Source organism: Wasmannia auropunctata, unplaced genomic scaffold, assembly GCF_000956235.1.
Source record: "Wasmannia auropunctata unplaced genomic scaffold, wasmannia.A_1.0 LD336074.1, whole genome shotgun sequence".
NCBI lineage: Eukaryota > Metazoa > Arthropoda > Insecta > Hymenoptera > Formicidae > Wasmannia > Wasmannia auropunctata.
The window spans coordinates 2,055,528-2,075,911 of NW_012026816.1; the positions used below are offsets into that span (position 1 = coordinate 2,055,528).

The 20,384-nt window shown below is 40.8% G+C and overlaps 3 protein-coding genes across 3 annotated transcripts in view; 2 read left to right on the top strand and 1 right to left on the bottom strand.

The window, feature by feature from the left end:
- LOC105449632 (hemK methyltransferase family member 1-like) lies at positions 1-2,316 on the top strand. The gene is made up of 5 exons (XM_011688934.1): positions 1-558; positions 794-882; positions 976-1,189; positions 1,280-1,533; positions 1,606-2,316. Exons 1-5 carry the CDS (start codon positions 298-300, stop codon positions 1,847-1,849), a joined length of 1,062 nt encoding a protein of 353 aa, XP_011687236.1. The 5' UTR covers positions 1-297; the 3' UTR covers positions 1,850-2,316.
- On the bottom strand, positions 1,947-9,532 carry LOC105449631. The gene is made up of 10 exons (XM_011688933.1): positions 9,406-9,532; positions 6,738-7,038; positions 6,361-6,538; positions 5,562-6,297; positions 5,228-5,484; positions 4,576-4,754; positions 4,165-4,390; positions 3,941-4,097; positions 3,446-3,680; positions 1,947-2,715 (listed from the first exon to the last, which is right to left on the bottom strand). Exons 1-10 carry the CDS (start codon positions 9,530-9,532, stop codon positions 2,433-2,435), a joined length of 2,679 nt encoding a protein of 892 aa, XP_011687235.1. The 3' UTR covers positions 1,947-2,432.
- LOC105449630 overlaps positions 5,472-20,384 on the top strand; it is a 23,315-nt gene continuing 8,402 nt past the window's right edge. Inside the window, exons 1-3 of the mRNA XM_011688932.1 lie at positions 5,472-5,509; positions 16,556-16,724; positions 18,921-19,105. Coding sequence (XP_011687234.1) covers positions 16,563-16,724; positions 18,921-19,105 — 347 coding nt within the window. The 5' untranslated portion in view covers positions 5,472-5,509; positions 16,556-16,562. The remainder of the gene's footprint in view (positions 5,510-16,555; positions 16,725-18,920; positions 19,106-20,384) is intronic.

The following is a 20,384-nucleotide window of genomic DNA, read 5'->3' on the forward strand; positions in this document are numbered from 1 at the left end:
TTTTGATGTTTAAAGCATCTTACTTCAATGTTGTTTTATTTTATTTTATTTTTTTGTATCATCGAAATATACAATCGTCTTGGATTCTTGTCGATAAACGTTTGACAGACATCTATCCCGCTAGCTGGCAGCAGTTTCTTGTACATAACACGCATAACATTATAATACATACAATATCCGATGAATCTCATAGTCTATCAGTTGACACAGCTGGTACAGCGTTAATAACTGATTGAATCTGCAAGTCAGTAGCTGATTGATCTTGCATCTGCCTTCCGTAGCGTCTAATGAAGCATCATGTGGTGCCGTAACATCTTGAGGACACGTACTATTCGCAATAAACCGGTTATTTTCGCCTGCCTACAACGTTTGACGAATAACAATTTCGATGGTGTCACGTTGAAATATCCAGCGCGACGCTTGTTTGTTTCGGACGCACGTGGATGTACGATCGGCGACGTTATCGATCAGTGGAGTCGCCGATTTGAGAGCGAAGGCGTACCGGAGCCAGTGGAGTCCATAGAGCACATAGTGGCGCACGTAATAGGAATCAAAAAGGTATCAGCAATATTGCTATTCTCTCATTCGTGACATCTCGTGATCGATCATTGATGTTCAGTGAATGATAATTATTGATAAGCTAATTATTTGATTATTAGACATAATACGACAAATATACTTTGCAAAACGATTTTAAAAAGATACTGAAGCTTGATTTTAATAAAGATCTTTCGCTCGTAACTCCAAATCAGCAAATAAAAAATTCTCTCTAATTTTATCTTATTACTTACAGATAATAGATATCTTGAACGTCAGAAATGATCCTCTCAACGCTAGTCAGCTCGAGAAATTGGAGTCGTTATGCGAATGTCGATTGTCTAGGTAAGAGGTCCTTAAAGGAGGCTTTTGTAGTCTACTGGGTCATATACTGCGCGAAGCCCTTCGCGCTCGCTTATGAATGCCAAGTCCTTGCAGGATGCCAGTTCAGTACATTATCGGCGAATGGGATTTCCGGGACATTACCGTGAAGCTTGTGCCGCCGATTTTTATTCCACGCCCGGAGACTGAAATACTCGTAGATTTTGTATTGAAAAGACTAAGTTCGTCGCAAGCCGACAGTTGCAAAATCCTGGAAATCGGCTGCGGCTCGGGCGCGATGTCACTGGCTCTCGCTCACGCTTGTAAAAGGGTATACGAGATGATAATTTCGCTGAGCTACTTTGTATCCTGCTAGGAGCGGACTCTGATGATTATAATCAATGAAATAACGCTTTTCTAGATAAAATGCACAGCGATCGATGCGAGTCCACACGCTTGCGACTTGACGATGATAAATCGGAGCAACCTGGACTTAACGGAGCAAGTCACAGTAATACACGCGAATCTAAAATCGGATGCGAATATTGAAGTTTTGAGTAATTTGAATGGTGCCGATAATGAGGATTTGAATTCGAGACTGTTCGACTTTGTGATCAGTAATCCGCCGTACGTGCCGACGAAGAAAATACCGGAGCTACAGCCTGAGATAAGAATGTATGCGCAAAGTGTGACCGCCAACTTCGCGTTATAAATACGTAAATAATTAATAACATATTTATTATGTAGTTATGAGGATCTCAGGGCGCTGGATGGCGGTGACGATGGATTGAAGGTGATTAAGCCGCTCTTGAAATACGCTGCCAAAGCACTAAAACCTGGCGGACGTCTCTTCGTGGAGGTTGATCCCACTCATCCGGAATATGTTCAATTTTTTACAAATAAGTATCCCGATTTGAAGCTCTATCATGAACACACGTACAAAGATTTTTGTAATAATGATCGTTTTGTGGAAGTGATGAAAGTCGCTTGAAGAAGCAATTCTTGACGCTACATCACTTTTTGTATATACGAGTATTTTACAAAATAGTCTTTTAATCTTAATAAAAACAACACATACAGGTTATATATGTATATATATTATACTATAAGTTTATTGCATACTTTGAGTTACAGATTGTATATCCCTATGTTGGACGGATCAGTCAGGAGGTTGATTTTAATATTTTAATAATTTAATCAGTCAAACCTTTCTGTCCATGATTGTATTGTTAAGTTCGCAAATGCATTCTATGTTGAATGATATATACAGCGACTGATTAATAAGTTAAATTCGGTGGCTCAATTTTGATTTATAACAGCAAAACTTCGGCATGATTTATTTTTCGCCTCTTACTATAATGTGTTTATGCTTTCACGTAAATATGATACGCGTAAAATGTTTCTACTACATTATAATCTATGTAATCGAAAACTTCGACGTCGAGTTATAAAATTTTGTGGAAAAGATTGATTGAATATTTACACTGTTCTTCGACTTAAGATTAAGTATATCACTTCGCGCGAGTATTTAAGCTAAATATTGCATCCTATTGCACTCGCTACAGGAGGGGGCTCTACTGGGACGAGAACTTTTCAAGTTCTTTTTTGATCGACGCGATCAAAGGCACCGCAGGATCTTCCGGCGGAAGCCTGCTGTCCGCCAATATACGCCTGGTGTCCACTTCCGGCAAGTTCGGCCGATGAAACGGACCCGCGCTGAGTGGCCTGGAGCCCCAGGCACCGCGAGAGTGAATTGATTCAGTTTGGCCGGTCTCCGGAATATCCTCGTCCATACCTTTACGTGGTAATGATGTACGGGGTCGCGTCTTCATTTCCATCGTTGGCGTTACTACTGGACTGTGTAGTTATACATTTATTTTTATTGCCCAATTAATTTAATTATTTATTAAATTAATTTACTGCACCAATAGTATATATACAGATCTGATAATTACCGTGCCATTTCTCTTGAGTAGGTAGAATTGAATAGGTGAAATTGAAAAATTCTCTACCGTTTTACTATTTTCTCAATTAATGAGGAATTAATTAATAAAGCTCTTCGAATAAACGTGCATCCGCGTAATTTAGTGGCAGTGTCCAATGTTACACATTATTTGTGGTTGCTATAGGTGCACGCTCCTCCCACGTGCGCGTAGCAACCATAATTTTCGCGTGGTGCTAGGGTATCTCTATTTGCCAAATCGCGCGGACGCACGCTGATTCGCATGATGCGCATCATTATTAATTAATTTTTTAAATTACTTAATTTAAATTAATTATTAATTATTGAGAAACTCGCTAAATAGTAAAGAACTCTTCTATTCTGCTTAACTTGCTCTACTTGCCCACAAGAGATGGCATGGAAATTACAAACACTCAAATCTGTATATAATGATGCAATATATCGCGAGACGATTTTTCATTGTAAGTCTGACTGCATTTAAGAGATATTTATTTTTCTTTTATTGGTCCTAAAAAAGTAGAGGAATGTGCATATTTGATGTTAGTAATAATTTAGCGACTTTAGATTTTGATAACTGTAATTACCTGTTAGAAGAAGTAGAAGAAGAAGAAGAAGGATATGTACCTGACGTGGGCGGATTTGCCTCTGGTTTCCGAGAGGATCGCGAGCGTATCCGGTGTACGCGCAACGGAGATCGGTGGCTGCGGCAGTCGCTGCGGTTCTTTGATCTTGACGTCTCTGCTTCCGAAGAGACTGAAGGAGTCTTCGAGCAACTCGTGCAGTCTCCTTCTGGCGCGGCCCACGGGTCCGGGTGGTAGACGGTACACTCCATCGATATCCGTTTCGGATGTACCATTACCTTTAGACAAGTCGAATCTTTCGAGAGATTGTGAAGAAACGAACATTGCTTACACCTTGCAGCAGTCGATTGCGAACGAATGAGCTGGTGTAAAACTTTACCCCATATTTTTGAATTGGAAAATATTATTTTTAATGTACATTTATACTTATTCGTTCGTAATCGATACTAAGAGAAACATTGGTGTCACTAGCAGGACATTTTTCAATAATAGATATTAATATTAAACACATAGTTTAAACAGTAATATTTATAGGTACCTTCTGTGGAGAACAATTGTTTATTAAGATTCCAAACAATGGGTCCTACAGCTCCAGGATCCTTCGAGGCACTCGATGTTCTCGCGAGGAACGTGTCATCGGTATTGTCTCTATCGTGATACACTAATTCTGGAGAATCGATGTCTAAGTGCCTGACCTACAGTACATTTTATCATTAGTATAGTTGAGGATTTATATCGGTCGACTCATTTTTTGAAAATTACCATGACAGGTTCCAACACTCTTGACAGTGGTTCTACGCTGCGCATACTAGGAAACTGCTTGCACGATGGCATCGATAAATAAGATTGTGGCGAAGCGGTAGATTCTTCCTTATGTTTTACATAGCCATTTTCCAAGGACTCCAGTGTCTCTATATGATCGGTTAATGAGTCCGGTGACCCGGCTCGGTCCATTGCGTCCGCTCTCGTCATTCTTCCATGAGATGCTCTATATTCCGTATAAAATGTACAATTATCACATATATATTTTGTCTTTTACTTATTAATTATATAATTAATTTAATATATTTATATATATTAATTTTATATTATTATTATTAATTTTCTTATAAGATCAGCAATTATTAATAATTAATCGCTCTTAATTCAGTTGTTACGAATTTTGCTGATTACCTTGCTCTCTTAGCTACGTGTTCTTGACCCCAAAGGACCGATCCGCGAGTTTTCTTTGGTTCTTCGTCGTCGTCGCTGGAAATTTCGTGAACGTCTAATTCCAGACTATCGGGCGTGTCGGGCGTGATCGGAGTTCGGGATAACGTCCGCGGAGTTTGCCGCTGACTGGTACCGTCGGTCTGCGAACAAGGGTGGGCCGGATAAGAGACGGTGATATGCGATCCGAAAAGTAACAATTTGCTCGGCGGGGTGGGAGTAATGGCGCGTCCATATTTTGTTAGAATCGATATTGTGCCTGACATCGTGAAACCGGATTGTCTTCCTTTCGTAATAATTTCCAACATCGTTTCGTTGATCGTTCGCGTGCCGTAATGGTTTTAATGCGCTTATTTCCTCATGGGTATCCCATAGTAATCTTTATCACGCAAGAAAAGAACTTTAAAACTTATGAAGTATTCTTTTACAAGAGACTTCCACAATTCCACATGATACAATTTAGCAGACGTATACTGTTACACGCGCTCTGCATATAACAAAATATGCATGCCATGCAACAGAAATTCAAGCTATCGCTGACTCGCACAAAAACTCGCACTCCTAATTCGAAAAATAATTTTTTATCTGATTAAAAAGTAGGAATCGTATTGCATACCTTGATTTCTGTCTCCGACGTTGAGAACGCAGTGTTGTCGAGGCCAGACGTCGTGGTCGCGTATTCACGTTCCTTTTTAAGAATACTTTTGTTCGGTGGTGCAACTACAGCGCTATGTGCCCTCTTCCTTTTGGCAACCAAGATCAAGCCAACGAGAACGAAAATTAGCAGAACGACACCCGCGCTAGCGGCACCAATCAGTAGCCACGCGTCTCTCCTCCTCGACAGAGCCAGAGGTCTACTCTCCTTCAGATAAGCTACAGAGAAAATGTAACATAACTTGTACGTCCACAATTTTACAAAATCCTTCTCGATAAGATTATTATTTACTTACGTTCGCTTTGAATGATTACCGGTGCACCGAGCTCCAGGGCGACTTCCTGGGGCGAGAGAAGCGCCATGTCTCTCGCGGCCGTTTCAGCAGGAACGGGCTTATCGTCGAGATGAACCGAATAGATCAATCTCATCGCGCCGCTCTCGATAACGCTCGTATTCTGCATTCTGACTTTTACGACCCCGGGAATCGAACCGCCCGCTAAGCGCAATCTCGAGCGCACGCTCGCATCTTCGTCATTAGATCGGCTTCTGGAGATGCTATCAGTATTCGATTTTGAATCAGACGAGGGAATTGGCGTCGATTCTGGTGGGGATTGTTTGCTGGTATCGTCAATTGCATCGGGAATAAGATGTGTCGGAGCGACGTTTATAGACTCATCGTTCTGCGTAGACAAGGCTCTCGTTTCCCCCTTCAACGTTTTTATGATCTTCTTCAGAGCGAAATCGTCTTTTGTAGATTTTTCGTAATCATTCGTTGCGTCATCGAATATTGGCAGCAACATCTTTCTCGGCCTGGGGATTTCGATCATTCTCATGGACTTGACTTGCGAGACGTTCGAGAAGAATTGCTCATCGACTAAGCTTGGAACGCTCGCCTCAGTTTCCGCGTGAGTCGAAGAGCTTTCGATAGTGCCAACTGTTAATTCGGATGATTGAGTTTCAGTTGTGTTTGCAGGAATCTCTTCTCGCGCAGCTCTCACTTGGGATGAAGTTCCAAGACGATTTTGTATATTCTGGCGATATTGAAAAAAATAAGAATGAGAAAAGGAATTAATGTCTAAGCGTATTTTTTATACCTTTCGGTTAATCAAATCGCGCAACAACGCGTCTCTTCGTGATCGCGGATCCGTCGACAGCAGGCCAAGATGCCGTTGCTGCTGTCTGGCAAACGCGGCTCGATACAAGCGAGCCAAACGAAGCTCGACTTTGGGCGGTACGGCTTCGCCTGGTCGAAGAACTGTCAACAGCCAGTACCTGTCAACACAAATTTACCTTTCTTTGTTTTCACCTCTAAGCATGGTAAAGCGATATTTATGTTAGTGATATTTAACGACGTCAATTAATTTAAGCTTATCGATTTACTTATCAAACATCTTTCCATCGTTTTGTTGGAACTCTTTATTTGTTAGAAAAAAAAACATGTATATTATTCTATAATTATTAAATAATCTACCTCGGACCAGGATCATCTCCGATGAGGATCCCGATGCTCTGATCGTCGTCATCGTCCAACCTAGGTGTCGGTTCTATGCACGTGACGCATTCTGGACGATGAGGAGATATCGGATCCGACGGGCCCTTCTCGTCGGTCGGGGGATAAACTGTGACAGTGTGAACGATCGTCCTCGTCTCGTAATAAGTTAAACCCTGATTGGGATCCACCCATGGCGGCGCGTCATCCAGGCCGGTCCAAAAGAAATCCTGGAGATGCACCCGCCGTCCCGGCAGATGTTCGATCACGATAATCTCGTCCTCTGTACACCATCGAAAATCGATTCACTTGCTTCTGAATTGATCGCGTGTTATGAGGCCCGATGAAAGACGATGTATACTTAATGAAATATTCATTATAGCAATTACATGATCTGATAAATTTGCCTGCCGTCTTTATTTTTGTACCTCGAATAAGGCATGTCAAACAGGCTATTGTGTACCTAAATATATAATCTTGAATTATTGCCGCAAGTGTACCTTCCGTAAGATATGAATTCTCAATATCCTACAATGACGATAAATATTATTGTGTTGTAAAACGATTATCTTATGGTCTATCGATTGTGTTATGGTCTATCGAATAAAAAAACTCGATGAAAACTCGTGTTCTTCGAGACAAGAAAGGCAAGGAAACACGAGTGTTTGTACGCGGAAGTTTTTCCACGAGGTACCTCTCGTGGGGGCCAATGACCGGCCGTCATGCGACTTATCGGCGATGTCACGACACCGCCGAGGATGAGCCGATCATAATAAATGCGACAATATAAAGACACGGATCGGACTAGAGATTCCTTATCACGCGATCACGTGATCAAAGAGCATAAAAGTTGTACAATCCATTCACATACGTGAGCGAAACTTGAAATTACGGAATCAAAAATATAAACTCCGTTGTCGTTTATTATGTCATTCTAAGAATTCCGGTAATTGTGGGGAGTAATGTACTCTTGAGCTCTGAAAGTTTCATGTTTACTGTTTCACGCTGAAGACTACGAGAAAGAGTAAGAAGTTTAGTATTTTAGCGAATGGCACGAGTTTTGGAGCGAATTGATTTTGATTATTGAACAATTTCAGATTTTGCAGCTTGTCATCGCTGAAATTATATCGCTTAATTATGACACTACGTGGAAATACTCTACGCGTCCATGATCTATTCTCTTCGCGGAATTTTTTTTCACGTTGTTACGACGACCTGGTTTCACGCCTCGTTTGACTTTCCGGTGCGGAAATATTGTTGAAGTTCCACGTATATCCGATCGCTCGCAGTTTCGCAATTTCGTAGGTACATCTATGAGTGAAGTAATTTATCCCTGTCTCCAAATTCACCCAGTTTTCAATGATTGAGAGAATGCAGTGATTTCATATATAAATACAGTGTACGCTGCATTAACGTATAGGCGTATATTCTTTTTCTGTCGCATTGAAGAACTTCATTCAATCATTCCACACATACGCAGAATACAGTCACGCGGCGTTATACCTCAGGTATTTTTAGGTACGTGATGGTAGTGTTAAATCAATAGAAAACGGAGTTCCTATGGTGAGAATGTGCCGAATTGATCGCTATTAACCCCCGTATGCCGCGCTGCTCATTCCATTGCATTCTCGTTGGTATTCCCGTAAATTCATCGCACCGACGTTTCTACGATACAGTAGTAGTATCATGATTACTGACGCATGGCATCAAGTAATGAATACTTTTGATACAATTTGTTTTAAGAAGAATCTATTTTTTATAATATGAATATTTTTTTAACATTACAATACATTGAATATATCAACAAAATTATGACAAAGCTTATCGAGCAAACATCGGTGCCTTATTGGAGTCAGAATAGTACCGTAGTACCATATTTGCGTACGTATATGAGCATGCTGATAATAATATCGATTACCTGGCGCACACCTGCATAAAAGCGCTGAATTACTTAAAGCGGTCTCTTAGACGCCTAAACGGCAACCAGTTCAATTTCGAATAACGCGAGCTGGTAGCCCATTGACGACAAGGTCACGGAAGAATACACTTCGCGCGGAAATGAGATCATAGAGCGCGAAGCACACACTGCTTGTGTTTTTCACGTGCACGTGTATCACGATGTGAAAGAACGTTTCCGAATCGATCGAGCACGTGGAACCACGTATACGCTACCTGCCGCTGGCTGATTCACGCACGCTACCTGTACGCGCGTAAAATTTACTGCGAGACACTAACACCGTGGAGCAAAGACATATGATTTATTCGCGCAGGAAGCTCGTATTTTATTAAGCTTGTATAATAATTTCAGTAACTTATACGGAATGGTACAAAATATCAAAATGGAGGAATTCCTTCAATAAAATAATTCTGCATTAAATTAAAAGTAACAGCATTCTAAAAAAAAAAAAAAAAAATATTGAAGAGTAAAACTAAATACAAAAAATGTCTAATTATAAAATTAAAATCTAATTCTAATTTAATTAAATTAGAAGTAGAATCAAGCGCAATTTGAAAGCTAATCTAAATGCAAAAGTGAGCACTACAATCTCGAAAATGCAAAACAGAGCTGCTTTTATATATCTCTATGTTTATCACTATCTTCATACAGATTCGACCATAGTCAACTACTTTAAAAATACATCGCACTAACCGGCTCCCGGTGGCATGGACGCGAGCACTCTCGAGATATTGGTGTTCTGCAGTAAAAAGATCGCAATCTGCACGACGGTGCCGAAAGACGCGGATAGCGCTCCACGCAGTATACTGCATAGTAGCATCGCGTTAAGCGCTCCCCGCTATACTGATTCGACGATACCACGGGGTGTTCTTCATGGATGAGTGATAGTGTTAGAGCAGAGTAGAGCCTGCGCAGAGGTTGCGTGGGTGAAAGAACTGATGTGTAACGACAGGTGAATGGGAATGTAAAAAAAACGAGAATAGTTATTGGCAGTTAAGATTTTATTTTATCATTTCTTTTTTTTCCTTCTGTTTCCACTTGTCGTTTTTATATTCAACTAATAAATTCTCCGCGAAAAAATTGTGAGTACCAATAATCAATTCAGTTTACCAGTAATCCTTTTTACCTGCTGTCGCTACGTATGTCAATGAGTATATCAACAATTATTTGTGTGCCGTGTTTAAAAATCTTTATCATAATTGACGAATTAAAATTAAACTTTGACTAAAATTATTTTTGTTATTTTAGCAGTAAAATAAAATTCTAAAATTTAATAAAATTGAATATTTTAAAAGAAACATAAAATTAAATTGATTTAAAAAAATTTTTGTTTATATTTTACACTCAAAAAAAATATTCTGTCCTTTAGCGGTACCCTCTTGATGCTAAAAGATTTTCCTTTTATATATGGCTCAAGAGGATATTCTAAAATGTAGAGGAATATCGAATTACTATGAGAATTTATTCTTGATTATAGCGCATGTGCCACTTCTTTATAGATAATATTCTTGATTATAACGTACGTGTCACTTCTTTGTAGATAAATACACGTTATAGCTGAGGAATATGCTTTATGTAAAATTTTTTTGCTTAGAGAAAATGTTTAAAGGAATTTCTCGCTTATATAATAAGTAGAACTTTTTTTTTTTGGGTGTAATTTTTGGCCATTTAGAATTTTTCTTAAATGATAATTCTTTACTATAATACTTATTTATTAGTATTCAAAATTGAACGCTTCTAAAACTGATATAATTATCTTCAATACATATTATTTTATTAATCATTTGTCATTGCTGATTGTTTTCGAATATACTTTTTGATATTTTTAATTATAATATATTTCGTAAATCACAACTGCAACCTAATTGAAATCATTGTTTGGCATTGTAACGTGATTATTATACTTTTGATATAAGATTGTTAATTCTTTTACAACTAAATCAATTATCGTTTCTAATATATATTCCATCTATTTATTATAATTTATTATCTTAAGCCTTTTTAGTCTAAACTTTTGTTCTTATATGTTTACATCTTCATCTCACTATCCATATTAATACGCTTTCCCGTCCGCTCATATTACATAACATTACAGTTTAATGACTCTATTTCCTATATTGTTTTTTTTGTATTCCACGCTGATTCCAATTACGATCCAGTTATTTCTTATGTTCATAATTTAGTATATGCAATAATGGCGCACGGAATGATTTAGCATGATGATACAGCCTGGAATGTTTCCGTGCTTAGAAGCTATTGATACGCAAAATAGGATGCTCGTATTTTATTCATTAATAGCCTGGCACGCATATCAATTTCACAGCATAACTCTCGAGACCCACTAACCAAGTGAATCGCATTACTTTTTAATCTCACCTTTCCACAGAGAATTGAAGAGCACTAATAATTACAAGTATATTCCAGGAATACTTTCATAAGTTATTTCATTAAGTAATTTGCATAATATAAATAAATATAAGCATTTAATTAAATGCGATAAGTCATGTGTTAAGGCGTTCGTAGCATCGAGTGTACACACTTACTTTCGCTGACCTAAAATAATAATTAGCATTACTGTAAGAGTAACTCTAAAATAATGCTCTGTCGCAACACAACATTAAATTAAAATTACATTGCTTAGGCCTCCATAAAGTTGCTACACAGTGCTGCAATCTGTTACCGAACTGTCGAAGTTACATAGCTTCATATTTCTTGAGCTCCGACGTGATTTATCTAAATCAATCTTGATCACAAATATTCATAAAGTTATTATCCAATTATATAATTATATTATTAAATAATTAGATTATTTTAGCATTATGTACTCTTATTATTTTTATATAGAAGGCAACCATTTTTATATATTTTTTCTTTTTTTTCAGGAATAATGTAATTTCTTCTATAATGTCACTGTAATTTTTCATTTTCTTCGTTACTTATTCAAAGCTTCAATATCCTTAGAGTCGTTAACTATTGCCTCAGACACAACTTCGGAAGTGAATTTACGTGTACCAGTTGTTTTTCTTAAGAACTACTGTGTGTAAGAGAAAGTGAAAATATATAGGAACTATCAAAGTGTACTCACAGGGATAATGTAAATTAAATTGCATGACCTCGTGCGATCGGTGAAATGTCAGGGCTGCGGTGAGTCTTAATGCTCCGTACAGATCTTAAGTTAGCTTAAATCGATAGTGAACCAGTCGCGTTTCTGTACTTCACGTGAACATATATTGCTGATACAGAAATTTACTCCACAAATTTACATTTGTTTATATACTAACGTCGCCGCAATTTATTTCTTAAGTATAAAAGCTGTGATATTTTATTTAAAAATATTGTCTTAAACGCATGAAAAACATTATCCTTTTTTTTTCTTTCTGATATCTTTATGCACGTTTTATCCGTTTTTTATGTCTTTCTTTGTACGTTTTGTTTCCTTGGCTTATCCTCGAAGCGTCTCGTGAATACCTAACTACTCAATCATACAGTTTTATATTACGTCATACATATCGTGACTTTCTACATCTTCTCCGTACGGTATAGTGATAAAAAAAGGTATTTAATCTCGCCGAAGAAATTCTCAAGGCTCGATTCAAGCTTGGCTAACAATACTCGCGACGTAAGGTCCAAAAAATTGAGTTCCGCTCCGCACGCAAATGGCGGTGAAACGACATCAACATCGGTACGAGTAATTTTATTGTTTAGCAGCGGTATATTATTTCCGCCGTTCCCACAAGCAGCTTGATCTTTTAAAAATATACTGCAACAAAAAAAATGTATCTTTCATATCGTCCCGCTTTTATTTTAAACAAAGGACAATGCGCATAAGCAGAAAACCAGCAGACAGAAAAATACGTCCTTATTTAAACAGATACATTTGTAGAAAATATTTTAATTTTCAATTTCAGCAAGTTTCAATATTGGAACTTTCTAATTTTTAAGAAACGTTAAGAAAGATTACGTTTCACAATTTGCCAGCAGCTGCTTCGCACGAGCTTCGTGCGATTTCCATTATCGACCGCGTGCACTTTCTCAATGTGTTTGATTTCAACGTCGTCGCATTTCCCCCGAGGTCCCATCCGGTTTTGCCGTATCTTCGCCCGCGATTAGGCACCCAAGGCACCTTACATATGTTAAGTTATGTAAACGCGTTTCCACCGAGCTTCAGAGCGCAGCAATCGCCGCGCTAGCAAGCCGTTACTTTGATTAGATTGAACTTCCCTCTGTGATGCATACGCCGCTATGAAATGGCAGGCTTCCTGTCTCAAGAGAGAATAAACCCGTTTTACACGATAATTTTTTATTTTCTAGAGAGATCGCCGAATAATTTCTTCATGACTTGTCACCCATCTTAAGAATCTTTTAAATCCTTTGATAATAATGAGCGCCTCAATTAGATAAATGCTGATACTTATGTAAATCTCTTGATTATGTTAAGAACATGTATTCCGTCTTCGTAATTGTAAGAGATTGTAGAAGTACCTAGAAAGTATATTCTATATATACGGTATTACGAGAGGAAAGAGAGATAAATCTAGAGTTTACGGTATTTATGAATTATGTATGATTCGCGTCGAAAAGGAAATGCCGCGCGCGATCAAATGATGAGGCAATATTTACACCAGATGATTCGAGGCTATAAATATTTGTTAAATCGCTAGCTGAATCTTGGACACACCATGTGATTCATCCTTGATCCGATCGATTGAAGTTGCAAATTAAATGATTGATGTCGCAATATAGATATCGTTTAAATCTAACAACTAACTTGTAAATAAACCGTCCTTCAATATTCCTTAATTTTCTCGTGATTTCTCGATGCCTATCGATATGATTATTGCCTCCGAAATGAGGTAACTAATCCACTTAAAGTCATCGATCATTAATCGTCGCATTTTGAAATATCTGGCGTCTTACGAAGCGAGACCTGTGATGTCTATATACGGACGTAGGTACAGAGAGGAGATGCGCTCGCAGTTAGAGACTGCATTCTACCTCCCCCCTCCTCTCTCTCTCTCTCTCTCTCTCTCTCTCTCTCTCATTCTCTTATTGCACTTTGGCGGAATTTTTGGTAGTAAACGACAGCGAGAAAAATGACAAGAGACAGAGACTGATAAAATTTTATATCTGATAAAAAAAGATCATAAAAATGCTTTTTCTTGTTCCTTCGTCTACTAAGTTGGGTCCCATCACAATCGGTGCAGCGAAGGGTCCAAAGAGAGGCAGGTAGAAGAAAACACGAGCGATATAAAAGGTAGACGCGAACAGATAGATAACCCGAGAGACAAAGAAAGAGATGTCGTTGGAAGAGGCGCGAGAAAGAGGGAAAGGAGCAAAGGGAGCGGGAGGAGAGAGGAAAAGACTGTTCCTCTCTCTTTCTTCTTCGAAGACAGGCGAGAGGGGCGAGGGGGAGGGCCCCGAGACACGAATTCAGGACGGAATCTGTCCGGCAGCGCCGGTTAGAAGTCGCTGGCCTCTCTCTTTCTCTTTCCGAGAGCGGAGCGCGTTACCGTCGCGGCCGATCCCAAGTCGATCTTCGAGAAGGTGTGGCGGTCAGATAGAGAACGGGGGATATAGGAGAGTAGCGGGAGAAAGGGCAGAGAAGATCGGGAGACGTCAGGGACCTTCGGAACAAGCGTGAGAGGTCGCCATAGGGCCGAGGCGTATAAGGCCTCTGCGGTCAAATCTCTGATCGTCCCTCCTTCTCTGCCGCGTTCACCAAGTTCCTTTATCTTCTTTTTTTTTCCTTCTCTCTTCTTTCTCGCTCGCGCACTATCCTCCATTATCCCCCATGGAATTCAGCATATATCGATATATACCCGAAATGAGTTTCGGTGCGTCCTCGGTGCGCAACAGGTCGGCGAGCTGAGCCGAGGGGCCTCGAAGAAGGCCGATTTCGCTTCTTAGCGAGTCGCGAGGGGCCCGCTCACCTGGTCCCCGGTTCCGTTCCGTTCCGTTCCCGCCGTTCAGATCGGCGAGCGTCACTCGGCAGAACGGAGCGGCCTTACGGCCCCGTGCCCCGTGGAAAAGTGGTTAGGTTCCCGCAGCTGTCAGACGAGGCCGCGAGTTACAGGTGTGCATATCGCGTTCGTGCGCCCACGGTCGCGTGTGCATGTGACGAGTGGCGGGACGCGCGTGTTTCGTTGCGCAGGACGCGGGATATCGCACGCGGATTTCGCGGATTTTCCTCGGGATAGCTGCGAAACGCGAGGCGAAGACCTCCGACATATATACAGGCAAGTGGCGACCTACGGTAGTGTGTTAGCATAGGATCACAGTATATATACTTCTCCGCTGCAGGGAGACTAGGGCTCTCGGCAGAGCCACCAAGATGAGACCGCGATGAAGATACCTTTAAATGTTTTTAAATACCGTCTCGATATAAGTTTCGATCGTGTGCCTCCGTTTTTTTTTTTTAATAATTTAAATCGAGATTCAATTTAAAACTGAAATAACACCAGCGATTTTAAAGTGGGCTCTTTATGAATGTGGAAATTAATTGTGCTTTATTTAAAAAAAGTTGCAAAATTATTAATCTTTCGAGTGTTTTTTTTTAATAATATAACTATTCGCGCGACGACACAATCAAGATATTTGAAATTCGGTGCGCGCATATAGCATCAAGTGGAAAAGAGACGTGCAAAGCACGCTTAAGTAGTTACGAACGAATGTTGATTTAAGGATCAGAAAGACGTATTCGCGCATGAATACGTTCTGAAGATATTTAAAACACAGTGAGTTTTGAAAAACAAGAGGAACTCGCATATTTTCTCATATGAAAGATTTCATGTAAAATCATATTGTAATGATAACGATAATTGAAACGGAGTCATATGAAATATCAAAAACTGATACTTGTCGAGATTGATCACGTTTAGAAACGCGTGAATTTCCTCCAATGATCTATCCCGGCATCGATCGCGGCACGTATCGGCACACTTTCATCTTGCACAATATTTTCGTTATAAAGCATCGTCGTCGTTAAGGATCGGCGGGAAATGATCCGCCGCGAGATGGATAACGTGGAAACGGGTTTAAGCGTGAAAGTAATTGAGGAAGTGGATGAACCGACAGGCTCATACCCCTTGCGCGGCGGCCAGGTAAAAGGCCTGGCTCGTGGAAAATTGACATTTTTCCATCGCGATCGAAAGAGAGAGAGAGAGAGAGAGAGAGAGAGAGAGAGGCGTAGAGTATAATTAAAGAAAAATTATGCAGGAAATAATGTCCATTTACGTTTCACGCGATAGTAAGATTATCGACAATTTCCGTACCTCTGTCAAACACTTCCGCGCGTGAGCATGCGCTAACGTTCGTATTATCGGCAGACTGTGTACATCCCACGTTATCCATCATCACACAAGACTTGATTTCAGCCATTTGATGTTACAACATCTCCATCACGATTCTTAAATTTATTATCGAAACATTTTGAGCCGTAATATTAAAAGATAAAATTCTCGTCGCAGCAGTCAAGAACAACGAACTGTCGCGAGACACTTTACATTATCTTTTTGTACCAAGAGTTTTATAATCATCTTCAAACATTAAATTATCGTTACGCTATAATTTATTTATTTTAAAAACGAGCTCAGCGTTTCAAGATCGGATAATAGAAGTATTGCAAGAGAGAAATCTGTTTGTAATCTTGAATTTGTTCTCAAATCAAATAAATCGACGGCACTCATCCGACGAGTCTCGATTAAGTATCGAATACGCCCATAATAACGGGCCGCTACATCCAGCGCCATTCACCGTATCAATCCGTTTCCTGAATAACGAGTCCCCCTGAGAGAGTCCCTAGGAAGAAGGCGAAATGATGAAATCCGTTTGTTTCCGCGAACAGTGGAGCGATGGCTCTGCGCCTGAGGGGCAGCAAGGATGTCAAGAAGAGCTTCTATTACGTCTGGTACCTTGGCGCGAGAGAGGCCAAGGGGGTGGACGCGATGCCCGGTGCCATAGCTTACCTGCTGGAGCGGGAACGGCTTCAAGAACCTTTCAAGGTCACACTGCAGGTGAGCGGTACCATCCTGAAATCCGGTTTCGGCGGCGCGCCGCAACCCGAAAATATCGCGGAAACGAATCGACCGGCGACGGTCCGCGCCACGGCGGACCCAACCGACCGGAACTCGCGTCGATGTATTATAGTATACCAATCGTAGGTTTTCTTTTTCCCTTCTACGTCTTCGTCTTTTTCTTTTTCCCGCGTGTCCGCACGCGTGACAGTGAAAGCGGTCGCCGGGGAACACAAAAATTGCGAAATTAACGATCTTATCCCGGCGGCCGTAGGTTCGCTCGACGGGTTTTCCCGTCCGGTCGATTGCGGCGGAACGAACGAGTTTCCGACGCGGTTTTTGACGGCGCTCCGGCGCATTTTAGGAACGTGGGAATTTTCGGTACTTAAACGCGCGACCGAAGAGAGATGCGTTAACCCCGATGGTACGCGCGTTCGCAATACATACGTGTGTTGCGAAGGAGGAAGGAGTCATCCTGTACAGCGCGTTTTTTGTAATTCCCGTTAAAAGATCTCTGATCGTCCGTAACTGAAATCGGTGAGAGAGGATGCGCGTTCTTTTCTTCAACACGTTGTCGTTGCCGACATATTCTCGTTACAGCGCGCGCGCGTGCAACGAAATCGTTTTTTTTCCCCGAAGGCAAACTTTGATTATGTATTTGTAACGTTACGCGTTTGCCGCTCCGGTAAATGTAATAATAAATTCATTGACCCGAATCTTACGGGAACGAGTGCAGAGCTAATACGCTACTTTGATGGAGAAAAGAGAAATTAAACGCGCAACGACGCCAAAACTGTTCCGCGACCGTTGAACGTGGACACGTGGCATGTGCGCTTCCCGGCGCATATCAAGTGACGTCTGAAAAAGGATACGCTCGCTCGTTTAGAAATCGCGTTCGCCGCCGGTATATACGTGATGCAATAAATCGCGCTTCGAGAGCCGCAATTTTCGAATCCAGACGGCGCGATTTAGCGCTTGTATTAACGGTGTCAAATGAAGCGAACGGGTTCTTTGTAATAAATTTTTAGCCAACGTCACATTAGGGTTCACCAGATGCGCCAATCCGCGTGCTGTTAAAAGGAGATTATTGCGCGTGAACGGTCTGCGATAGAAACCCGGACAGTTGAGTAACCGATTAGGCTTTATCTCCAACTGTATTCGCACGTCATCGCGAAATTTCGTTAAAGGTTATTGTTTGCTTTATATGATAAAAAGAAAAACAGATATTTACTCTATAAATTTTCTGGAATGACTTCACTCTTTTGGAATGAATCTCACTTCAAAAGAGTGAAAATACTGCCACTCAAGTGGCCGAGTATTTTCAATCTTTTGGAGTGAGATTCACTCCAAAAAATTTAGAGAGTATACATTAGATATTTTTTTTATAAGTATTAAATGATAAAAAAAAACAGATATTACATAAACATGTATTTACGTTAGATATTTTTACATGATTTGTTTTCAAATGGTTATTCCAACTTGTCCGGTGCACTTGCTGTGCAATCGAGATTTACGGCAAAGCACGTACGTTGAGTCGAAAAAAAGCGTTATGAAACAAGATTTAATTGTTGTGTAAGTTTAATTGTTAGCGTAGCGACGATGCGCGGGGAAAGTCGAAGTGTCTGTGGGTGGCAGATATCCATAACCGGTCTCGCGAGCGTTTCAGCAATCCGAATCGTCGCGATGATCGACAGCGCGGTAATTAAGTGTTTTCGCGAAGTGGAACACATTGTACGGGGGAGAGAATTACGCGCGGCACACGCCTTCTCGCATATCTACCATGTGATTCACTTTAAGTACAAGGACGAACGTTTGCGCGGGACGCGAGATGAAGAACAAGGTAACCGAGAGAACGTTAAAACTGCACGCGATGCGAGAAACTTCGATTGATATGAATTGATCGCTAATTAATGCGAGCGATGTTACGTTTATCATCGCGTTGAAAATTCAAGAGGCAAAATCTTATTCCGAAACATCGGAATAAGCATATGCTTTTTATCACTAATCTATATCTATTTTATTAGTTATGCATTTAAACGTGACCGTAGTGCAGAACGTATCGCCAAGTATCCTCGCGATATTCTTCGCGAGGTGCAAACAAAGCCGCGGTTTGCGCAAGGGGCCCTCGCGCGCGCGCGCGCGCGCGCACGAGCTTTGCAACCAGCGACGTGAACGACGTACATTTGTATTTGTTAGGTGAGCAACAAAGGTCTGAAGATTATACAAACTGTTCATCCTGGTGGCTCGACGAGATCGGCGGTGAAGCACTTGGTACCAGGTCACGCGGTGCTGGCAGCTGTGCAGCGGGAGGACGTCGTGGCCGCGACTCTGCTCCTGCCAAATCCGGCGACGAACAATCCCGTGCACGTGCATGCATACAGGTCACTATTTAAATTTATTACAACACAACTAGCATAAATTAGTTGTATAAGTTAAGCTACTTAATCTAAGAGAACTAATTTTTAACGCATTCTTTAAATATTGACTGAATATTAAGATTGACAAAAAAATAAGACAATTCTTATGTTAATTAGCTTCATTCTCTTTCCATAGTCGATCAGATGTATTCAATTCGCTTATTTATTAATCAGACAAGAATGTAGAACTTCGAGTGTAGAGACCTTTATTAAGAATGCAGACGCGCAACATGGGAACTTAAGATTCGCACTCATTTATTCATCAAGTCCGCGCCAGGAATTCGCGGTTAAACAGAGGCCATTCGGTTCATCGCCTCGATCTCAGCCCATTACGAGCCACGTTTCGTACTTTAATTAACGACTTTCGTAATTCTAACGGACCGCTAATGATTTTCATAATCCCGCGGCGCGTTCGCACGTATAGCTCAGCCGCGTTATGTATATATCGTCGCGGCGAAGCTGCGAACGGATAAAAGTATTCGGAGCAACCTTGTCATTAAATTGCAAATTATCAGGGCTATTAGTTCAACGATCTGCTTCACAGCGGCGGGATAATTAGCGCGCGTTCGAAATAATTGTTTTCGGAGCTCCGACGATGCCGACCGAATTTTATCACGTGCACGAGGACGCGGGGAGGGGGACAGAAACAGAGTTGTAAATGTCGTTCCGTGAGAATCGACATCGACGGCGATTGTTCAATCGAAGTTTAACCGCGAAGGCGCGCGCGATCTCTTTGGTATGCTCAATGGAAATCCCGTTAAAGAACATTTTGCTGTATAGAAGAGCTCGGGACGAAATATTACAACTATATATCCCGCGACGGTGTATTGTATATAAGGTATAACTTCGTACACGCCGACGACCTAAATGAGCAGGAATAGCCGATCTTTTTCTCGCTGGGAACGTCGTACACCTATCACGAGCTTATATCTACGTGTAACAAGATGCGCATTTTCCGCGTATTTTTCATAAACAGTGCGGCTTAATCCCACACTTGTCGTACATAGAAGTTTTGTTCCGTATACCTTATCTATACGCAATCTTATTTCGCCGCCGCTCGATTGTTTTGAGACACTCGGTATAGCATTTGCGTGCAACGTTACGTAAAGGAAGACAGGCAAATTACAACTCTGGAGTATCGCTATAGAGCCAACACAGGATGAGATTACATCTGTCTCTCGTTCTACTCCGCCATTTCGACGAAGGCAGAACCTTCGTTTTATCTTATCGCCCTGCTCCTTGA